This window comes from Ursus arctos, unplaced genomic scaffold (assembly GCF_023065955.2).
Source record: "Ursus arctos isolate Adak ecotype North America unplaced genomic scaffold, UrsArc2.0 scaffold_22, whole genome shotgun sequence".
Lineage (NCBI taxonomy): Eukaryota > Metazoa > Chordata > Mammalia > Carnivora > Ursidae > Ursus > Ursus arctos.
This window is the reverse complement of record NW_026622897.1, coordinates 26,857,363-26,879,669: the sequence shown is the minus strand read 5'-3', so window position 1 is coordinate 26,879,669 and position 22,307 is coordinate 26,857,363. Positions and strand designations below refer to the sequence as shown.

The following is a 22,307-nucleotide window of genomic DNA, read 5'->3' as shown; positions in this document are numbered from 1 at the left end:
TATATATACATACTATAAATAAAAATAAATATATATATTTGAGGACCTATGTATATCTGAAGACCTATTTTATGGCCAAATCATTCATTTTCATCTATAATATATATCACACCCACACCATATACATATATATATAATATATATATATAATATATGTATATATTATCAATGAAAATGAATATATATATTTGAAATACTACGCTGCTTCTTCTGACAAAAGATTTTAGTCAAGTGTTTAAAACATTGCTCTTAGTATGATGATATAATAAAAACAGTTACAAAAAAATCCAGCCATGAGTAAAATAATAATGTGTAGTAAAGATACAAAGTCCATGTAAATGAAATAATTTCAGGACCTTTATGAATATCTGCGAACCAGCCGGGTGCAGTGAGAGCAAAGGGCTACTGTAGAATACAGGCATAAGCGGGGGTGATTCCCAGGATAACAACTGCTGCTGGTGTCCAGAAAGCCTGGCGATCATGCGTTTCCCTGCTCACCGACCTCACCTCTGTACTCTGCTATCTCTGGCCCATTGCACTTAAGGTCAAGCAGCTGTCAAATAAACACAGAACTGTCTGCTAGGTAGGCACCTGCAGCTGTCCCAGCCTTGACTGAACGTCTGCCAGGAGTAGGGGGCTGTACCAGGCACCAACCCAACACACGGTGTTTCATTGAACACTCACCACAACCTTGTGAGGGGAACCTACACGCAAGTAGAGTAAGCGCCTCTGCTTGGAGGAGCTGATAATGATCGCAGTGGTGATAAAGACTTGGGTCTCCCAAACTGGGTTCTCTGAGATGGTTTTAGTGCAGAGTGTTTGTTAGGAAATTCCCTTTGCATCAACACCTGTGGGGGTGGGGCAGCAGCAGGATGAGCAGAGGTCGTGGTGTGACAGTCTTCTCCTCTCTGGGTGGTCTCTTGTTGGGTGGAAATGACCAGGCCTTTATTCTGTGCGTTGATCAGTCATTGGAGGGGGGCCACCTGGAAAGGGCGTGCACTTGGGGAGGGGTCTCCTTGCAGAAGAGGACATCCCTGAAGGCTGTCTTCTGATAGCGTGGCCAAGAGCTGGGCCAGTAAGTGTTTCCCTGAAGAACATGACCAGCTCGTCTCTATGTCCACCACAATTTGGGAATTAAAATGTACTAAGTGCTTAAGAAGGATTAATGAATTTAATCCTCATAGCAACCTAGTAAGGTAGGACTACTACTCTTTTTTTTTTTTTTCCAGGTGAGGAAAATGAGGCTTAGGAGGATAAGCAAATTGCCCTGGGTGGCACAGCTGAGAAGGGGCAGCATCCAGATTTGAACTCTGGTAACCTAAGCTTATTTTCTGGCAGTGAATCACCCACACAGTGAGAGCTACAGAAAAGTACAGGGAACCATTAATATCCTGAAAAAAAAAAAAACTATCTAATTAGACAGATAAGAGTAACATCCTTGATAAGCAAGAACGCAAAATATGGCATGTTGCAATGTCAAGAGAGCAGGGACCAGAAGTCAAATGACTTGAGTTTGAATCTACCACTTTCTGGCTGTGTGGCTTTGAGCAAGTCACACAAACTCACTGAGCCTCACCTCTCTCCTTTTCAAAATACGCACAAGAATAACTTCCTCTCTGGCCTTCGAAAAGGGTGATAGCATCTGCACGGCACATAGTGATGTTCCGTGACGGGACGTGTTCAACTGTGCCATGCGCATTACGTGCTGGAGGTGTTCAGAGGAGCCCAGTGAGGATGGGAAGACCATGGAAGAAGGAGTGTTAGGCTGGGCTTTGACAGTAGTGCTAGAGAAGGAAGGAGGAGGAGAAACGGAAACAGGAGGGACTGGTGAGAAGTCTTAGAGGACGGGAAGGAGCAATGACTTTGTTGACAAAGGTCTTAGACATTCCTATGCCATCTCATGAAATCACCTCACAGCCAAGGAGATAGGTGTTGCTGCTGTCCTCCATTTTCAGATGAGAAGACTCGGGCTTACGAGACATGCCCTCCATTGGTAGTGGAACCAGGATTGGAACTAAAATCTGGAGGATTCCAAAGTCCCTGCTCTTACCCTACTGTCCAGCTAACATGTGGTCCATGTCTGTCCATAGCACATCTGTTGGGAAAAGCAGCACTGGTGAGGGGAAGGTGAACCCAGCTTACAGCTAGCGAGGCTCTCTTCTCAAGGAGCATTTCTGTGTGTGCTTGGAGTCAGCACTATTTAGACAGGGTCTGTGAAGGGAGCCTTTCTTTTTAGCTGTTGATTCCTCCTTCTTGGTTTCATCTGCCATTTGCTTCCCTGTCTTGTCCTCTGGGATCAGCACAGGCGGGTTTATCTGCCAGCCTCTGGAGGCCTCCCTCCCACACACGACTGCTGTTTGCAGAGTGGGCACAGGCTTGATTCCACAGTGTAACTTCACTGAGCTGAACCCAAATCCCATGGACAAAAAAACGAAACTCAATTGCAAGTGTGTAAGGCCAGAGGCAGGGGGAATAAGGGGGTAGGGTGGCATCCAGACACAGCAGGTGCCCTTGAACTCTCCAGGGTCTAACTCTAATATGTGGCTAGGACAGAGACAATATTCAAATGTAAAATAGTACTAGTAATGATAAAACCACAACCACCACCATGCAACAACTAGTCATAATAATGTTGTAACTATGATAGGAAGAAGAACTAATAATTACTGACAACCCAGGCTTTGGCATCCTCGCTGCCCCACATTTCCCTTCTGCTAGGTCAGAATAGTAGAACAAATGGAAATAGGCAGAACATTCTAACGGCAAGCGCGGCCTGTCAATACTGTAAGACCAGCTGTGGTGCAGTGATCCGTGTGTCCATGGAAATGTTCAAATGAAACCTGGTGACCACTAGCCACGTATCACACACAGAAGTTTTAGCAATAACTGCAGGGTAGCAAAGATGATGTCCAAGGCCCCTCCCTAATCCAAAATTCTATGATACAGTGACTTCCTAAGTATCGATTTCCCAACCTGAAGCTGCCTTGTCATGCCTTTGAGGACCTAAATGTGGGGTGGATAATGTCATGCCAATTTCCCACGTCTTGACGCTCAGGGGCAGTATGGAGCTCGGGGTTGTAGGTCCACATTTATGGATCTCCATGTGCTCTGTCCAGCAGCACTGTTGTTGTAACAGAGAAAACAGTCTCTGTGTTTATTTCTCACCCACCTGGGGAAGGCACACTGGTGGGGAGACGATGCTCTTGAGGTCAAAGGTGCTGAAGGAAAAACTGAGTTGGGGGAGAGCTCCTGTCTTAAAGTACACATGGTACAAAACAAGGCAAAGACTGAAAAATCGAATACAGTTAAGCGCTTGCCTGTGAACAGATCCAAACGATGCTTCCCTCAGTCTTTGTCAGGGCCTTCCTGGAAGGTGGGCTGTCTTTAAAGTCGGAACCGTACAACAGCAGTTTTAGCTCAAACGGGAGTTTTTGAAATGGATTTGCACACTGAAGGAGTATCTCTAAAGAGATAAATGACCATGTCCTTCATCTGGTGCCCCCTCTAGGACAAATGTAAGAATCACAACCAGGGTTTTCCTTGGGACCACAGTTTTCCAGTCTCTCAGACTATGGTCTAGACTTCAAATCTTTTCCTCAAGCTCTGAGTGGAAATCACTGATTAGGCAAACTGCTGATGTACGAGCAAAATTAGCCTGTTTACCATGTGGGAGCTTGCTAATTGCAAAGAAACGTGAGTTCCCAGGCACACTCTCCTTTGTCTGTGAGCTGCTGTCTTTGCCATGACAGGGGAGCGTGTCCAGGCCGGAAGAGCCCAGGCTGGATTGGGTACAGTAATTGGGCTAGTTTCTGTGCTTTGCTTTCGTCGCGTTCAGTTTCTTTGCTGAGATGATTCATCAAGAAGCCTCCTTGGCCCTCTATTGTGCTGTGCTATACGCATCCGGTTAAAATGCAATGCCACTATGAAAATGGATCTCCCGCAGAAAGGTGGCACACTCCTTCATTTAGCAAACCCTTATTGAGCACCTACTTTCTATTAAGCATTGGGCTTGGTGCTGACCATAGAGACAGACATGATTCTCAATAAATTAGCAAAAAGGAAAGTGTTCTGTACTCAACTAGGTCAAATATAGTGTAAGGTTACAGTAAAGGACAGGAAAATTCTGAGGAGGGAGGAGTTACTCATGTTTAGGAAAGTAGGAAAGTGCCCAGGTGAGATACCATTGGAGCTGAGTCTTTTTAAAAAAGATTTTATTAATTTATTTATTCAAGGAAGAAAGACAGAGCACACACAAGTGGGGGTAGAGAGGGGCAGAGGGAGAGGGAGAAGCAGACTCCCCACTGAGCAGGGAGCCCGATGCAGGGCTCGATCCCAGGACCCAGGGATCATGACCTGAGCCAAAGGCAGATGCTCAACTGACTGAGCCACTCAGGCACCCCTGGAGCTGAGTCTTAAAGATGAGTTTTGGAATTTAATCTGCAGAGGAGGGCATTTTGGATAAGAGAGGCATCGTGGGCTAATGCAGAGAGAGATGCAAATGTGAACAATATTCTGGAAGGACCAGTGGTCCAATGATGGTCATGTGTCTATAGGTTGTTACATCTGAAAGGGGATTTGCAAATGATCTGGTTCAATGGCTCATTCTGCTGTTGAGGAGACCACAGGCAGGAGAGCTGAACTGACTTCTCCAAAGTCTGAAACTGATCTGCTCAGTCCCTTCACACCAGCTCTCTCTGTGTATTTGCATCTACCGTTCTTTGGACATATTTATGCGATGGATGGAGTTACTTACATCTCACTTCTGGGTGCTTTGTACTGGCTTTTGTCCCCTTGCCAAGTCTACAAATAGCAATCCCTTGGCTCTTCCACCCTAAATACACCCATCAGTTCAGAAATCAATCAGTCTATCAGAAATGTATATTGAAACTACCTTGCCTGGCACTCTAGACACTATTTGTTTATTTCTTCTGCTCTTTAGAACTACCCATTTCTTTGTGTTGCTGATCCTTAAAATGCACTTATTCTTGATTGATAGAAGATGTGAAAATCCAAATCTATACTTCAATGTTTCAACGTGCCGAGAAGCATAGGTATTTCAGAGCTGAAAAGTCGCTGGGATATAGCTTGGTGCCCTGTTTAAATGTGTTCCAGTTTACACATTTCCAAGAAAACTCTCTTTAGGACCCCCTGCCAAGCACCATTAGTCTGAGTTAATTAAGATGAGAAAGAGGAGGATTCATTTCTGACAAACCCTTGCCACCTGCAGAAGAAAGTCGCCTATGCCCTATTCTGGAGTCTGGGAGCTTGGCCGCCTGTAGCAGGGCTGCACGCAATGTTTATGCCATTCTCCTGCTGCTTTTCCCCTAGACCCCTTGTGTCCTCGGCCTCACTCACACCCAGCCTGGCCACCCAGTTCCAAGGTTGTCCAGCTGCAGACCTGGTCTCTCTTCTCTGCAGACCTGCAGTGACATGGGTTGATTGCATACACAAAGATGTCAGAGCAAATAACTATGTCTGGGAGCTGTCGAAAAAACAGTCTGCGGAATACAATGCACACATTGTCGAAAGGGTGGGGGAGGTTAGAAAGCAGGATATCTTGACAGAGAGAGAAAAGTGTTGGAATTAATTCATAAACGTGTTGGATGGAAATTAGCAGATGAAGATTTGCAAGGGGAGTAGAGACAGAGGAAAAGAGAAAAGGGAAGAGAGACAGATGGAGAGGGGGAGGGAAATGGTGGAAAATAGAGCAGAAGACACAGCTTTATTTCACGGTCTTGCTTTACCCTCAGCTGAAGCAGCCTGTGCTTTTACAGAGATCCCGCTATGCCTTTTGTCTCGCGTTCCTCCCTTAACCTCAGCCATCCGCCAGCAGCAACCCCTGCTCCTGGCCTCACTCCAACCTCCCACTTCCCCCACAGTTGTGCTTTTTGCACACGTGGGATTCCCAGTTTCTTGACAAGGGTACTCTTGCAAGGCTAAAAGCACCAAACTTCTGGCTCCAGCATGGTCTGGAGGAAGGGACTCGGGCTTTAGAGGGAGCTCTTACTTCCTGCGCTTGGGTCTCATACAAATCACCCTCTCTGAGCCTCAGCTTTTCTACCTGTCAAATTAGGATTGTTGGCTAGCTAATGAGATTCTGTGAGTCATTTATCTTGGAATCTGGCATGCTATATGCATTCAGTACGTATCATTATTATTATTATCATCATCATCACCATCATCACTATTATTACTACCATTAATAGCAGCGGTAGGAATAGTAGATTCTAAGTTCTCTCTCTGATGTTTTATACCTAGTAGTTCAATCTTTCTGATATAAGTCAAGAGGTCCAAGCAGTGTGTTTAAACTCAGTTTTAGAGCCAAAATGGACACACGTTTCCCTACTTCCATTCCTTAATTGATGGTTGGAGTTTCGCCACATAACAGTTAGTCTGTTCGATGATGTTCTGTTCTGAAGCATAATACAGGCAATCACCCAATTTCATTTTGAAGGAACAACTGAGATCACTACATACCAGATGAGACCGGGCTGGGTTCTCCCCCAACCCCCATTCTAAGAGTTTGCCTTGAAGTATCTTCTCCTAATTTCCCCTCTATCTCCCCAGATTCAAGGTAGCACTTCTCAGTCCGTGCCTGCACGTGGTCTCAGTGTATGCAGATTCTGAGTTTTCCCAAAGTAGATCCTGGTATGTTGAAGCCGCGTGCACACTTATGCCTCTTCCAAAGTTATTTTTCACCTTTCTGTCATCCATTTTCTCTCTGTGTGGCTTCCGAGTCCTTGTTTCTTTTCTTCTTTTCTTTCTTTCTTTTTTTTTTTTTTAGTGAACAGTACAATCGTCTTTTATTGTTTACAATAACTGACAAACAAATTTGGTCCCTTTTCTGATCATTTTTAGGTATTTATAACATCCGAAAATCAACTTTCTATCAATCAGGACACACTGCAATGAATATCGGTGTTGAACAGGGAGGAATATTTAAGCGCGGACTACTTTTTGAGGTAGCTTATTAATCAACAATTTTATATTACAATAACTTGAGTCCTTGTTTCTGTACCACCCTGCTTTAGGGCCTCTTCCCCACTTAGAAAAGGGAACAACACATTGCATTTTCCAACAAATACATTCACATCAACACACTAACTCTTCGAGTGTTTTGCGATTATGGAATTCCTTCATCTCTAACTCGGCTTTGGCTTTTGAGAAAGAAGTTAGGCATTAGCTCGCCCAGGGTAAAACTATCTGGGGGAGTGTGGAGCAGACTTTTCCTCTCCTCCTTTTTCTATGTTGTCCCTGAGGGAATATTTGTTTTAAACCTTTCAGAGGTGTTGCTTCAAAGAGAGATTGAGGTGTATAATAGTTAATTTTATATGTCAACTTGGTTAGGCCACAGTACGCAGATAGAGTCAAACATTATTCTAGAAAAAACTGACCTCCCTTGAGAAACAGGGAATTCCACTAGGAGACGGCCTTCTGATTTGAACTGTAGCATTAACTCTTCCCTGGGTCTCAGGCCTGCTGGTCTACCCCAAACACTTCGGACTTGCTAGCTTCTATAATCATGTAAGTTAATTCCTTAAGACAGACAGACAGACAGACAGACACACACACACACACACACACACACACACACACGTGCACATATAGGAAAGCAAGAGAAAGAGAAGAAGAGGGAAAGGGAAGGAGAGGTAACATATATGTAAAAGCCTACTGAGTCCATTTCTCTGGAGAGTTCTGACTCCTACAAGCTGCTTGGACCCATGTTCTCTATCCCTGTCATTCCCATTTCTTTCCTTGTCTTCTGCTTTTGCTTTGCTGCTTCCTCTCCCTTTCTCTTTCCCAAGACTTCCTGATGCCTGGAGGGAGGGAAGATGAAACGTTGATTCTGTGTTCCCCCTTCCCAGACCCCTGGATTGCATTTCTCACCATCACAGGCATTTCAGAGTCTCATGACCCGGAGAGGTTTCTTTCTTTACTGTTTTTGTTTTTTTTTTTTTTTCATGTCTCAGCCTTTGTGACACTGAATCCATCCAGCAAGGTGACCCAGATCTAGAGCAGCTGGGAGGGGATGAGAGAGAATTTTTGGGATTACAGTCAGAGAAAAATTTTGGTGCCAAGAGATGGGTGGGAAAGCAATCCTGGTGAGGAAAAGAAGCTGTTCAGAGACAAATCCCAGATCTCCTTGTGGTGGTGGTGATGATGCTTATTGCCCAGCAAAATTTTAGAGATTGTCCAGACCAATGCAACTCAGACTCTTTAGGCCAAAATCCACAATAAGAATACATTTTAAAATGTTACCACACCACAAGTGGACCCGTGAGAGCCTAAGAACTCGTACAAATAAATGAATAAAGTCTGGACTCTGTGATGTCATAATACTTTATGAGAGGCTTACTCTTTATGCCAAGTGACCATATATCACAATGATTATGTAAATCACAAGCTATGCTTCTGATTAATATGGTTATGTTTTATTAATTAGGATATTAATATCTGAAGCCCATCCACATAGCTTGTTAGCCATGTGGTACAGCCACCATTTTCCTCTCATGAAGAGCTTTTTACAATATAAATAATAGTGTGGTCCAGCATCAGTAGTTTATGGGCACAGGGCATATAATTCTAATTCTTTTTCTTCACCTCAAGCTACGTTGCTATCAGTAAAATAGTATCCAAAGTCTAAATGAGGAAAATATATTCAATAATATTTGGTATGTGATTCTCGAATGGCTATAATATCTGTGAGATTGCTGGGTAGGGTTTGGAGAGACAGGATAATTTTTAAAAATTATTTATTGAATAAATATTTGTTGAAAATCTGCTATATCCCAGGAGCTGTTATGGGCACTAAAACATGAGGGGGGCAGGAAAAGATTTCACATTTTCTTTTTTTATTAAGATTTTATTTGTTTATTTGACTGAGAGACAGAGAGAGAGAGCACAAGCAGAGGGAGCGGGAGAGGGAGAAGCAGGCTCCCCACCGAACAGGGAGCCCGATGTGGGGCTCGATCCCAGGACCCTGGGATCAAGACTCAAGCTGAAGGCAGATGCTTCACTGACTGAGCCACCCAGGCACCCTAAGATTTAGCATTTTCTACTTTGAGTTTCTAGAAATGACTAGGAGCAATCTTTCTTCTCTATGCATCAGTGTCTTAATCTAATAATAACACCCTCCTAATAGAGGCCTTAAAATAATTATATTAAATTGTGAGGTATGTATTCTGGTGTCTAACACACAGTAGGATGATGATGGTCATGATAATGATGACGATGATGATGATGAAAGCCACTGTTTTTAAATGTTAGTTGGTTGATCTGTCCCTGAGTGGGTCCAGGGATGGAACTTCTAACCTGAAACAATTCATCCTAACACATCTATTAATCATTAACCATGTACAAAATGTAATTATTAGTGAAGGCAGGTCTACGGCAGCTTCAGGGAATTCTGAATCTTCAGACACTACTTATCAATATTCAAGTCTCTCGCGCGGAAGGGGAAATAAAACAAAACACAACACTAGCCTCCCCCAGACCCCCATCTCTGTCCAGTTAGAGCTGCACTCTATCTTTTCTCATTTGCTTGCAGGTGGGCTTGAAATCCTGGCCACATCTACTTTCTCCAATCCTTGTATTTCATCCTACGCAAGCTTGGCACCCAACTTCCACGGCCCCAGTGGGGAAACTGCTCCTACCAGTGTCTCCACCATCTTCCACTGTGCAAGACCAAAAGCCTGATTTGTCCATCCTACACCAGCCTGAATTCTCTAGTATTTGACATTATTAACTATTCCCTTCTTCCTGATTAGCCTCCTCCTAGATTTCTGTGAAACCATCAATCCCTGATTTTCCTCCTATTTTTCTAGTTACTTGGCAGATTCCCTTGTGGGTTCTTCCCCTCATCCCTTAAGTGTTCGTGTTGCTCAGAATTCACACTAATGCTTTATTCCTTCCCACTCTACTACTCTTGTTGACTGACTTCATTAGTACCCAGGGCTTCAGCTCCCACTTTTACAGAGATGATTCCAAAATCTATAACTGTAAACATGGTCTCTTTCTCAGGCTCAAAACCTAAATATCCCAATGCCAACAGAAATCTTTACTTGGATGTTTCACCAGCATTTTCCATTCGGCATTTACATTGATCACCCTCCCCTCAGTATCAACTCTTCTTGCTATTTCTCTGTTTGGTAATATCATCTGCTCAGCTGTCAACATCAGAAATCAAGTGGCAGCCTAAATCCTAAAACTTCAGCATTTAGGACTGAATTTAGGGCTCACTTCCTTTGAGCAGCTTTCCGACACCCCAAATCTAGTTTTGATCGTCCAACTCTGAGACAATGAGGCATCCTTGTATATTGTTATTTTAAATCTATATTGTACTACAACATCTGAGTCATTTGCCTTACTAGACTATACACTCCCTGAGGGTAGGTAGTATATCATATTGTTTGTATCCACAGGCCCAGGAAAGTGCTGAGATGTTCAATTAATATTGGTCAAAGGACCCCCAAAACCCACAGCACAACACTCAATGAATGAATGACGCTGTCAACAAAATAAACAATAAAAAATAAATTGGCCAATGAGATACGATCGCTTGTAACCAGTATATAATATAAAACACAAGTTCTAGCTCCTAAGACCAAAAGAGATCAGATTCATTTTAGCACGAAGGGGATGGAATCCAGGTAGAGTACCATCCTGTTTATTGAGCACTTACTATGTGCCAAGCCCTCTGCTGGGTATTTCATATTAAACTTGCTCAGGTCTTCAAAGATAGAAAATAGTGTTAATGTTGCCCAACTAACCCTGGAGGAAACTTGGCCTCAGAGAAGTCCGGCCCATGGCTCAAGGGCCCCGGCTCCTAGGTGGCGGGTCCAGACTTAGAGCCAGATAAATTGACAGGCATTCTCTCCTTCATACCTTGGTTCCCTGAGTGGAATGATCTGTTCTCCACCTATCACAGTGGAAGCAAGAGTGAGACCAGGGAGGAGTAAGACTATGATCACTCCTACTGAGCATTTAAAACACATGTTTTATGGCTTGTAGGTCTCAATATACTGTTTTTTGTTATTTGATTTCTAGAACTATATGAGGTGTGACTATTAAGTAATAAGGCTGATTTTATTGTACGTCTTACGGAAATTGGTTCCTGCACAGGCGTCTCCATCCTTTCTAGAAGGAGGTACTTTAATATGGACGATGCCATATGATGTCCCACCCTTGGCAAGTTTGGGGGCCAGGGAAGAAATGAGAGTGTGGTAAAGAAAGTCTCTGTTGGGGATGGCGTTGGACCTTCTGCTGTCCACCTCCCTGACTTTCTACAGACTGTGGATAGTGGACATCAGTTCTCTCGTGCAGCAAATATTTGTGGGTATTTACTCTGTGGCAAGCTCTAGTCCATAGTAATCTGGGATGAGCAAGACAAGCACCCTGCTTTCAGGGACCTTGCCATTCTAATGGGGGAAAGATAGTTACGTGTGTGTGCGCACGTCCACACCCACACACGCACACGCACATGCACAAACACACATTTTGAAAAGAGAGTAAAATAAGGAGGTGACACATCAGCTGGATTCTACAGCTATCAGTAGATCACCCTCTAAGACTTCGGGAACACCTCATCTATCTATTTTTAAAATGCAACTCCTGTGTTCCTTATGTGTATCTGTTGGCTTTGCTTATTTTAGCTTGTGCTGTTTTTGTGCATTCCTTCAGCTCTTTTGGTTGTTTTATTTGTTTTGGTTTGGTCAGTTTCAGTCATTTTGGCTTAGAGAAGAGAAGAGGGCTTGAACGCTCTCTGACAGCTGCCATTGCATCAGGCCCTATAATAGGAGCTTTCACATGTATCATCTGTCTTAATTCGCACAGCAAGCCTTTGAAGAAGCTCTTATTAACCCTGTTTACAGAGGAGGAGATACAAACTCAGTGAAGATAAGTAATGTGTCCAAGATCACAGAGCTCATAAGTGGCAGAGCTGGGATATGAAGCATGAATTTTAATTCATGCCCACCGCCGGTTCTTCTTACTAGCTTAAGCAGAGGAGTCCTGTGTTGGAAACGATGTGAAGTGGTCTATGATGAAAGAAGAACAGATTAAGATTCCGCTGACCTGAATTCTGGCCTCAAGTTAGCCCCTGACTAGGAAAACCATTGAACATATATTTGCCTCATTTGTAGGGGTGCAAAGAGACACTGGGAAGTGGAGTTCCTCGTGCCTCCCTAGCACCGATCACGTGGGTGGCTGTCATATGAGAACGGCTTCACGTTTCACAGAGGACACTACTTGTGTCTCATTCATAGTATTGTGTCCTGGCATCTGTTTCTATCTCTTGGAACTTCCTTGAGCCTAGAAACTGAAGGCCTAGTCCGTTCTTACCTCTCTGATCACTAGCAAACATTTCTAGTTTACTACACCGCCTTGTCCGGAGGTCCCTGAGAGAGCCAACCTTCTTCAGGCTAAGCTACAAAGGCTCCTCAATCGTTCCGCCCCGCTGGGTCCTTACTGATTTAGGTAGGTTTCTGTAATATAAATATGTATCCTGTACGGGCTTCTTGCTTTATGTTTGTTCCTAATGCACACACAGAGCAGCTGGGTACAATCTTTTCCCAGATAAACACAAGCTGTAAGTTTTCTTTATTTATGAATAACACACAGTTTGAAATTGCTTTTACAACTGGATACGAATATCATTAGGTAAATTCAGATATTTCTATTGGATCCAGAATTCCCCAATGGCCATCCTCCCGTAGGCACCTCCTCCACAGTGAAATGAAACCTTATTAATAACCACTTTTGATCCTTAGGTGATCTTCAGGTGACTTCTAATTCTGAAATTAGCTCTTCTTTAAAATCAGAGACACAGCTGTCCCATGTTACACACACACAAAACCTTCAGACAACTTGGGAATTTGCCCGCCTTGTGCCAGCCTGTCCTCAGCAGCACTTCAGGGAAGAAACCTGTGGCATTGGAGGAATTAGGTACTTCCAATAGGTAGTAAGAACTAACATTCATTGAGTGCTTATTGAGTGCCAGGCAGAATGCTGACTACTTTGCATGCAGTATTTCATTAAACACTCACGAATACTGAGTGTACTCATTATTATCAGTGCCTCTGTTGACAGATGGGGAAACTGAGGATGAGCAAAGTTAGAGAAATTGTGAAAAGTCACATGGAAATATTTAGATGTAGGATTAAGATGGGCCCCATTGTCCCTGTTCACATCTTACTACACTATAAAACAGGGCCTTTCAATTGACCTAGATGATGGCTGGTAAGTTACTATAGACACATGACTTAAACCTGGATCACTGGACTCTTATGAAGGGTAAATGAGCAGTATTTTTCCAGAAATGTACTGGTAAGTTCATGGCCTCATTCTAAATCAATTCTAGAATCTACTGGCAAAAGCTGAGATGTGGCTGAGGAAGGAAATCTAACAGACAAAATCAGTGGAATCACTTTAGGTTCTGAAGCTTAAGATAAGGGGCGACTATTTATAATGTATGAACAAAGGCAGGGGGCCTCGATCTGGGATGAGGGTTCCATGGATAACACGCCCCCCCCACCTAGAATGAATTTTACCACCTATTTTTTTTTATAAGCAGTAAGCTTTGAAGCAGGTTTTTGATGAGATGCTAGTGTTGTCCTCACTCCTATACAGTAAGCTTCAGACTCCTTTCTCCCACTGCCAACCTAACATCTCCATCTGGCTGTTTCATGGTGCTTTTTATTCACTCTTTCAACTCTGCTTCTCAAAGTCTATTCCTTCTGGAGACATCACCATCACAGGAAATTCCACCAGCCAGTTACCAACCAAAACTTAGGAATCAGGGGCACCTGGGGGGCTCAGTCGTTGAGTGTCTGCCTTCGGCTCGAGGTGTGACCCCGGTGTTCTGGGATCGAGCCCCACATCAGGCTCCTCCGCTGGGAGCCTGCTTCTTCCTCTCCCACTCCCCCTGCTTGTGTTCCCTCTCTCTCTGGCTCCCTCTCTCTCTCTGTCAAATAAATAAATAAATAAATAAAAATTTTTTAAAAAAAAAACCACAAAACTTAGGAATCATCCTCAGTCCCTTGATCTTGCTCAATTCCAACATCCGAACTCTCAGAAAGTCCTAAACACTGTACATCCAAGATATACCCCTTACATTTCTGTCTTTCTCCGTCATCATTGCTACTGCCACCACTTTTTTCCTGTTCTACTCTTGAAAATCTCCCTGCTTCCATTCTGTACCCTTGCAAACCATTCTGTCCATGATAACTACATTTCATACTTCTCAGTCAGTTCATGTCACCTCCCTGCTCTAAGTTTTCTGAAGTTATTGCCCTGCACTGGAGCCATCTCTGCGTTTTCTATTATAAATCACCCTGAATATCAAGTTGTCTGTAGATCTGGATCAGAGCTCTAGTTTGGACAGGGGGCATTTACAATCTCTCACTCATGTCTTTCTCGTGTCACAAGTTGTTATCACAGGAAAGTGGGAGTTATGTTATATAATCTTAATTTGTGATTACGAAATGCTTCCAGTGTACAGAGTGTAACACATTGCCTCATTAATTGTCACCCTGTATTAATCATGTTTTTAAAATTTTCTGTATTTTATGATGCTTTGACATCTGGGAGGCTTGCTAATTCTGGAGAAACTGCCCCTCCCAGGGTTAGCTAATTCCTGGAGCTAGCTAGCACCTTGTCTTCGGCACACCTTTTGCAGGCAAACCAATCAAGTAAAAGCCCACATCCCCAACCTCCTTCTTTATCCAACTGTCACACACCAAGCTATTTCCTCTGCCGTAAATCACCCCGGGAACACTAGAGACTACCACTATAGCCCAGGGCCTGCCAAAATTACTCAAACAATCGGATCCTAAGTTTGCTCAGGCTTGCCTACCCAGATTCATCCAATCCTTCTCGTAGATGCTGCAACCAAGGCTCTGGGCCTTTGCTTTCTCCTGCTTCTTCTGCTTCTTGATTTCACACCCCCCCCCCCCTGCTGCTTCCCCACATGGCTCCGCAGGGCATGGCATGTCCTCTCTTCTTGGGAATGAACAGTAATAAACTCTTCTTTCAAGGAAGCTGTCTCTATGTCTATTAACATACCAGACCTCAAAACAAAATCTTGGGGACATCTCAAGGCATCCCCAAACCCCATGAGATAGGTATTGTTAGGTACCAGTCACACAGCTGAAGGGTTGAGGAGTCAGTATCCTAAGAGACAGTCCAACTTCAGAACCAACACTCCTAGTCAGTATTCTTACTTTGTCCTCAGATATTTGTCTTCATATATGTGGATATACACCCAAGAGGGCTTTAACTGGGAGTCTCCCCATCATGGTATTCAACCAAACATTCTTTAGAAAACGCCGAATATAAACCACATGAGTCCTTGTTCATTGTGAACCTCACTCCCATTCTCTTTCCTATTCCAAATTGGTTTAGCTTTCTATTCTATAAATGGAATACTGGTCCTAGCAATGCCTTACACATGAATGAAATCCCTCCCATGAAACTGTAGACTGGCAAAGATTAACATAAACATTAGACCTCTGCAGTTATTTCTCTAATTCACTAGCCCTTGAGTTAATCATTTATTCACCCACAAATATTGAACTAGGAAGCCAGAAGAAAATAGACACAATAGGTCCTGTTTTCTAGGACTCCAGATACCTATAGCTGGGGGAAGCCAGCCCAGAAAAAATTGGATACTTATCTCTTCCTCAAAAGACAATTTCTTACATAGTATTAAGAATATATAATGTCTTGCTTCAACCTACCTCTGCTTCTCTTCTTTTCTTGTCCCTTCTATTCTTTTCCCAGCTGGACGTCTTCCCCAATAAATTGTCCCATTTCAAGCAATCCTTCATAGACTGAGTTAGCATTTAGCAACTGCTCCATTTGAGTCTCCTGGGGAGCACTAGGACCGGACCGACAGCTGCATGAGGAAGGAATGTCACCTGAGCCCACTACGACCAAGTGGCAAGAGTCCTGTCACTCCTATGGCAGACTGACTCAACCCCATGCCACCACCCCCCAGTGTTCAACACACCAACTCTGTAACCGAAGACAATCCTAAGCACAGCCTCGCATTCTCAGCTTCACTCAGGTTAAAGCACTAAAAAAAGCCTTTCCAGTCTGGTGATAATGGATAAGAACATCTCAGAGCTTAGAGGATTAGGTACGATGTGTATACAGAAAACCCAGGTACACTCAAATCTTAAGGAAAGATGTGTATCATTAAAACTGGCAGGTGGTTCCAAAATCAGTCGTTTGGCTGCTCTCTAAGGCCTGAGCCTCTCTTCTGGGCATCTTTTCTCCTCCATCCTTGTAGCCCAAGAGCTCAGGATGAGTGTTCTGCCCAACGCCTGTCTTTATTAATATCTCTTTTCTGGAAAGGAGCTGATATGTATTTTTTTACTATATTAAAAGAGATATAGCGTACGTAGCATGACTAGTGACCAGTATTCTTTCTTCCTGAAGTGTGATGCTTTCATTAAAAACTTTAGACCTAAAAACGTATGTGGGCTCCCAAGTTACAAGGGAAGATGGGGACAGTATATATACGTGCTCTGTCCCCCATAATGGAGAGCAGTTACCCTTAAAGAGCTGAAGTAATGAATAAGAATTTAAAGCTTATTTTTGAATTAAATTCCATTGTTCATAACAAAAGGATTTGAGAAAGGATACAGTAAAGAAAATGTACATAGCAACCATTAAGCGATGATATAGGGGGATGAGCTATGCTTCTTAAAAAGCAGATGCTTCCTAGCAGAAGCTATGAGGTGCTTTCTGCCAGAAGGAACAGGAGAAACATGATAGGACAGGCCCAGGGAAAGCCTGAGTTCTCTGGTTAAGAACTGAACGAAGTTAATCTAAGCCCCAAAGAAACTGAGAGGCGGCCTTTAAGGATGCCCTGTTCCCCAAGTCCCCTCCCAATACCACTGTGGGGCCAATTCATGTTGTAATCATAAAGCCATAGATGGAGTTTCTGCAAATCAACCCTAACGCGCTTTAGGCTCTCCGTGTGTTTTTCCCATCTCTTGCTTCTTTACAATAAGCTACTTGAGCATGGAGTAGTTTGGGGACTATTCTGAATGTTGTGCAGTAAGAAGAAATTCAGATTTGCCAGTCTGGGAGAGAGGGGGAGAGAGAGAGAGAGAGAGAGAGAGAGAGAGAGAGAGAATCTAGAGCCACGAGTAGCTCCGAGGTGGGTCATCTGAGCAGAAAGCATACTTCATCTTTTTGCAAAAGCTCCGGGGAGCCCTGCCATAGGACTGTAGCTTGGCCGGGTGGCAAACGGTGGAGGAGTGGTGAACGTGCACACACCGGTTTAGCTACCTCCAGGGAAATGATGCTCAGTGCTCCGGGGCGGGGTCTGGCAACTTCTGCTTGGGCAAGGGGAGGAAAGGTGCGAGCTTCACTTTTCCATTTGCTGCTTCACCCCACACCCCCCCAACTCCCTCTTTCCCGACTCCCCTCCCCCCCCGCGCCCCCCGCCTTTTGCAGGGGAAGGCACCAAGAGAGGCGCGGCATCCTCTCGGCTGGCTCGGGCGTCAGGGGGAGAGTCGAGCTGGCTTCGGCGCCAGCCTCACCCCCGCTCGGCGGCGGAGCCCGTGTGGGCACGGCGCGGCAGGGGTTAAGGTGGGCGCCCGCCCGCCGGGATGAGCGCGCAGTCCGCCCGCTCGCTCGCTCGCCGCCGGCCCCGGAGAAAGTGGTGGTCAGTGATGGAGCTGCTGCCATGACAACCCCGGCGGTCGGGGCCCGCGCGCGTCGGGGCCGCTCCCGGGAGGAAGGCGGCGCGGAGGCCGGGGGCGGCCGCTGAGCGTGGCGTCCGCGCGTCCCCGCGTCCCGTGCCGCGTCCCCGGAGGAGGCGGGGGCGCCGTCCGCCAGCTCCCCGTGCGCCCGCAGCCTGCGCCGGGCGGCGCTCCGCGGGCTGGCGAAGCGGGCCGGGCTGGCCACCAGTCGCCGCCCGGGCTGCGGTGGAGGACGCCCACGGCACCGACGGATCTTCGGGCTGCGACGGCCGCGTCCCCGCGCTGGAACTTTTTGCCGCCTTTGGGTTCCAGATTCGAGACTCGGACTGGTCTATAAATACATCTGTACATGTGTGTGAGCTAATAAAACATTTTCTCCTCTCCTTGAAGCAGCAGCCTTTTAGGACATCTCCTTTATGTCAGAGACACTTGCCTTGCTTCTTTGGGTTATAAACTTTTGATGCCAGATCTCTGCAGAAGGTGCCCAACTGAATCTTAAAGTAGCATCTTGAAGAGCGAGGCAGAGAAAGAGCAATCTGTGACCTTCATCCCTGCACCTTCCTCCTTCCTCTCCCTTCCCGGCTGCCTCCCTCCTCCCCAGGGGAGCGTCAAGAAAGCTCTTTTTGGATGCAGGAGGGGGCATCTGGTTCTGCTAGGCTGGAGAGCTGAGGCAGGATTTGAGGAAGAATCATTAGACTCCGGAGAGCCTGGACTCGTTTCTCCTCCTTCCCCCTCTCTGCTCTGGCTTGCTCCATCCCTTTCCCGGCGCCCCACACCACAACCCGAGACCCGCTGGTGTGCGGGGCGTGCACAAGGACCGCGCCGCTGCCGGAGTTCTGGGAAGTTGTGGCTGTCGAGGATGGGGGTCTGTGGGTACCTGTTCCTGCCCTGGAAGTGCCTCGTGGTCGTGTCTCTCAGGCTGCTGTTCCTTGTACCCACAGGAGTGCCCGTGCGCAGCGGAGATGCCACCTTCCCCAAAGCTATGGACAACGTGACGGTCCGGCAGGGGGAGAGCGCCACCCTCAGGTAGGGAGCTGTACTTCAGCTGGGGACTGAGCCCCTCGGATATGAGGATGTGGGTAGGGGCCAGCAAGACAGCAAGAGAGACAGCAGAAGGCTTGGGTGGGGGAGTGGGGCATGCGAAGGGCCCTTCTGCAGGCCCGAGAATTGCCCACTTGCGGACTGTGGCTGCTAACACCCGTTTTCCTGGACAGGTTTGTCATTTGCTCTGGCTTTTCTGGTCCAGGATCTGATCCAGGACACTGAGGTCCATGCTCCGGACTCCATGCATCCATGAGGCCATGGCATGGCTAGATTCACTTTTGCCCTGGCATCAAGATGAGAACACGAGCGCCCTGTAATTGCAGTACTGGGGGTTAGCCTAAGACCACTGAGAGCTTTGGTGGCTCTCTCACAGGCCAGAAGGTATGCGATGAGGCAAGGTTGCCTTCCGGATGGGGTGGCTTGCTCCTACCACAGAGATCCCTAAAATGTCAGGCTCTGGAATTGCCACTGCTGGGCTATGGCCGTTTATGAGTCTGCTCAAGATGCAGCCATCCATGTCAACTGTGTGTGGTGCTCCTGGGACCCCTATTATAAATTATGAGGGCAGTTTTATCTTTGCAGGCTTGGGCCAAGGAGAGGAAACATGTAGCTTTTATGCAACGACATCACTCCGGTGCGAAAAGCACAATAGAAAGCTTTTTGTTTTACCTTAATGAGTAACAGAGAATCATTTACATGCTCCAGGCAGAGGGGTGGAGATTCTTGGAATATGAACCTTTGGGGACTGGGCCTCCTGCAGCAGAGACTTTAATAAAAATGCAGCCACCACTTTCCACCAGCTCAGCAGATATCATCTTTTATCCCTTTAATGAGGCAGTTCTGGTCCTAGGAGACAGATTCAGGGACGTCCCAGCTTAACTCTGGCTCACAGTGTACACAGGCTGAATGCGTTTGCCCTGTCTATGACTTTGATGGTTATGGTGAAAATAAAACATGCTGTCCTAGATTCCGCAGCCAAGAAGCCTGGCTTCCCCAAGGAACAGTTGAGGCTGGGGCTTCCTTCCTGTTCCTTTGGCTGCCCTGGTTGAACTCTCTCTGTATCTGGACAAGCTGCGCTCCGGAGAAGGAAAGAAAGGCCTCCTGGGACACTGGCTATTCTTTCCTAAGCTCCAGGCTAAGGTTGGATTCTTGCCACTTTGGGAGATTCTTAGCTGCATCTTCTTTTGAGGAAGAGAATAGGTTTCACAGATCTGTCTGCTGGTGCTCGGGAGCCCCGGAAGAAGAGAGAAAATGGGTGCTAGGGACAGACTCCCCTCCCTGACTGCAGGAGGGAAAACCCTTCAATCCCTGTGGTCACTCCTCAGCCTGTCCCAGACTAGAGTGCAATATGTCTATTTCGTTGCCTCAAGAAGTTTCTGGAGCCTATTCCCCGAGAATTGACTTATGGGATGCACATTGGTAGCAGAGCTGTGGGCTCAAAGATAGAAGTGGTACCCAGGCTACAATACTGGATCACCGAGGAAATGTTGGTAAATGTTAGCAGGTGTGAGGGGCTGTTGATGCTGCCATGCGCCTGTCTTTATCTTCTAATCTAATACTGGGGGCAAAGAGGCCCAGCACCGAATAAGGCCTCCTTGCTAAACCTTCCAAATCTTCTGTCCCGTCCCTGACCCTGAAAGTTAAAGCAGAAACTTAAAAACTCCAGCTTTCTGCTTTCCGGGATGCACTAAGATGATTCCACCAGCAGAGGGCCAGCTCTGCTCTGCCTTTTTTTTATTAGCTGCTGGCCTGGTTTCATGATCTTCAATTCAAATGTTCAGCAGCTGGGCTTGGTAATGGGAATGGGAATAAAAACGGGAAAAGCTGAATAGTTGCTTTTTGTGCTTTGTGGAGGAAAAAAAAAAACCTTAAATGTGCGAGTATAACTGTTATCTGTTACCTGATTGCATACTTTTATTTTTTAAAAAGTAAACACGGCTTGTGTTGATTTTGCCTCTCCTCCTCTGTATAATTTGCCCTGAAATAGAGTGAGCACATTGTCCATATTTTAATCTCTTTATATTCTTTTCCTTTTTACCTCTGTGTTCTTCTCTTTTATTACTTTAGTCTTCATTTTTATCAGGTGATTCTATTTTACATGCGTTTGCCTATAATTCGTTCTCTTCTCCCTTTTTTGTCTTCGTCATTTAATTCTTATTAATTTCTGATTTTTTTAAGGTTTTGATTTCACTCCTGTGACAGTGTTTCTTAAAACAACACCCCAATCTCCTGCAGCTCTCTGGGGGTCCCAGTCTCTCTCGAGTTTTGTGTGCACCTTTGGTTTATTGGCTAACAGCCATGTGCCCATGTCAATGAAAAACTTATTTGTCAGTGCTCCGAGGGAGAGTCCTGGCTTCCAGTCTCAGGAAATCCTTAGCCTCAGCCCCAGATAAATGTATCATGTTTTATTCTGTGTTGTATTTTGCTTTTAAAAGACTGTGATTCTTAAGTATGGTCACCCTTCAGTCTCCTTCAAGATGTTCTTTTGGGAATCCAGTGTTTGGAAATTTCGTGTTCTGAAGGCATCAAATGTAAAGGATGTATTGAAAACATCGAATGCTTCCCAGGTCCGTGAGCCATAGAAAGTCTTTTCGAATGTGGTTACCTTCGATCCAAACGTCTCACGTCTGTTTCTAAATCTTGACTGAAGTCACAAAGGAGGCCAGAGACCTAGTAGAAAAGCAAAGGAGTGGAGGAAGCCAGGCCCTCATTTGAATTTTCCAATGAGAAATTGCATGGCTTAGAGAAGGATGATGTCCTTCCTTAGAAATATCAGTTTTGTTTTGATCGGTCTTTGATTGCATTGAGGGACGTTAGGAAGTGGTGTGCCGGAGATGACACTGAAGTTTCGAACGTGGATAAGACTCATTTTATATAAGTGAGGCAATATTATCTTCCTCATAACCACTTCACAGGGCTACTTGAAAAGTAAAAATAATTATTTGAATATTGAGTAATTTTGCCTTCTTGGAAGAGAGATGATATGGGAAATGAAGGTGGTGTTCACTATGGCTGAATTATAGCTTCTATGAATCTGATTTGAATTCATTATTACAAATGGGCCCTCTTGGCCAGAATCATTTCATTACAATTATCTGCTGTTGGGTTCAAAATGTTCTGTGCCTTTCCATTAGATTAGCTATGACAAGTATCTAGAAGTCTTATGTCTGAATCAGTGCCCACGTCAGGAAAGGAGCCCAGGAGGCTCAGTGTGGTCAGTTGGGTCCTATTAAGCCATTTCTGTTGCACGGATGATAGCCAGGTGTGCTTTCTTCCTGGGCCTCAATCGCCTCTAAATCTGATTTAGTCACTTAGTGGAACCATGTCACCTGTGTACATGAATATTGTGAGAGGTTGCGGTAGGATGGAGGTAGGGGTTGTTGCTGTAAGGGACTGGTCCACTAAACGGGAAAAGTTCCCACCGACACGCCTTTCTTTCTTTTCTTTCTTTCTTTCTTTCTTTCTTTCTTTCTTTCTTTCTTTCTTTCTTTCTTTCTTTCTTTCTTCTTTTTCTCCTTTTCTTTCTTTCTTTCACAGAATAATCAGTTTTGC

At 45.2% G+C, this 22,307-nt stretch overlaps 1 protein-coding gene across 1 annotated transcript in view; it reads left to right on the top strand.

Annotated features, from left to right (window-relative positions):
• The first annotated feature begins 17,977 nt into the window (after positions 1–17,977).
• Positions 17,978–22,307, top strand: part of OPCML (opioid binding protein/cell adhesion molecule like) — a 486,229-nt gene continuing 481,899 nt past the window's right edge. The window contains exon 1 of the mRNA XM_044386480.3: positions 17,978–18,737. Coding sequence (XP_044242415.1) covers positions 18,571–18,737 — 167 coding nt within the window. The 5' untranslated portion in view covers positions 17,978–18,570. The remainder of the gene's footprint in view (positions 18,738–22,307) is intronic.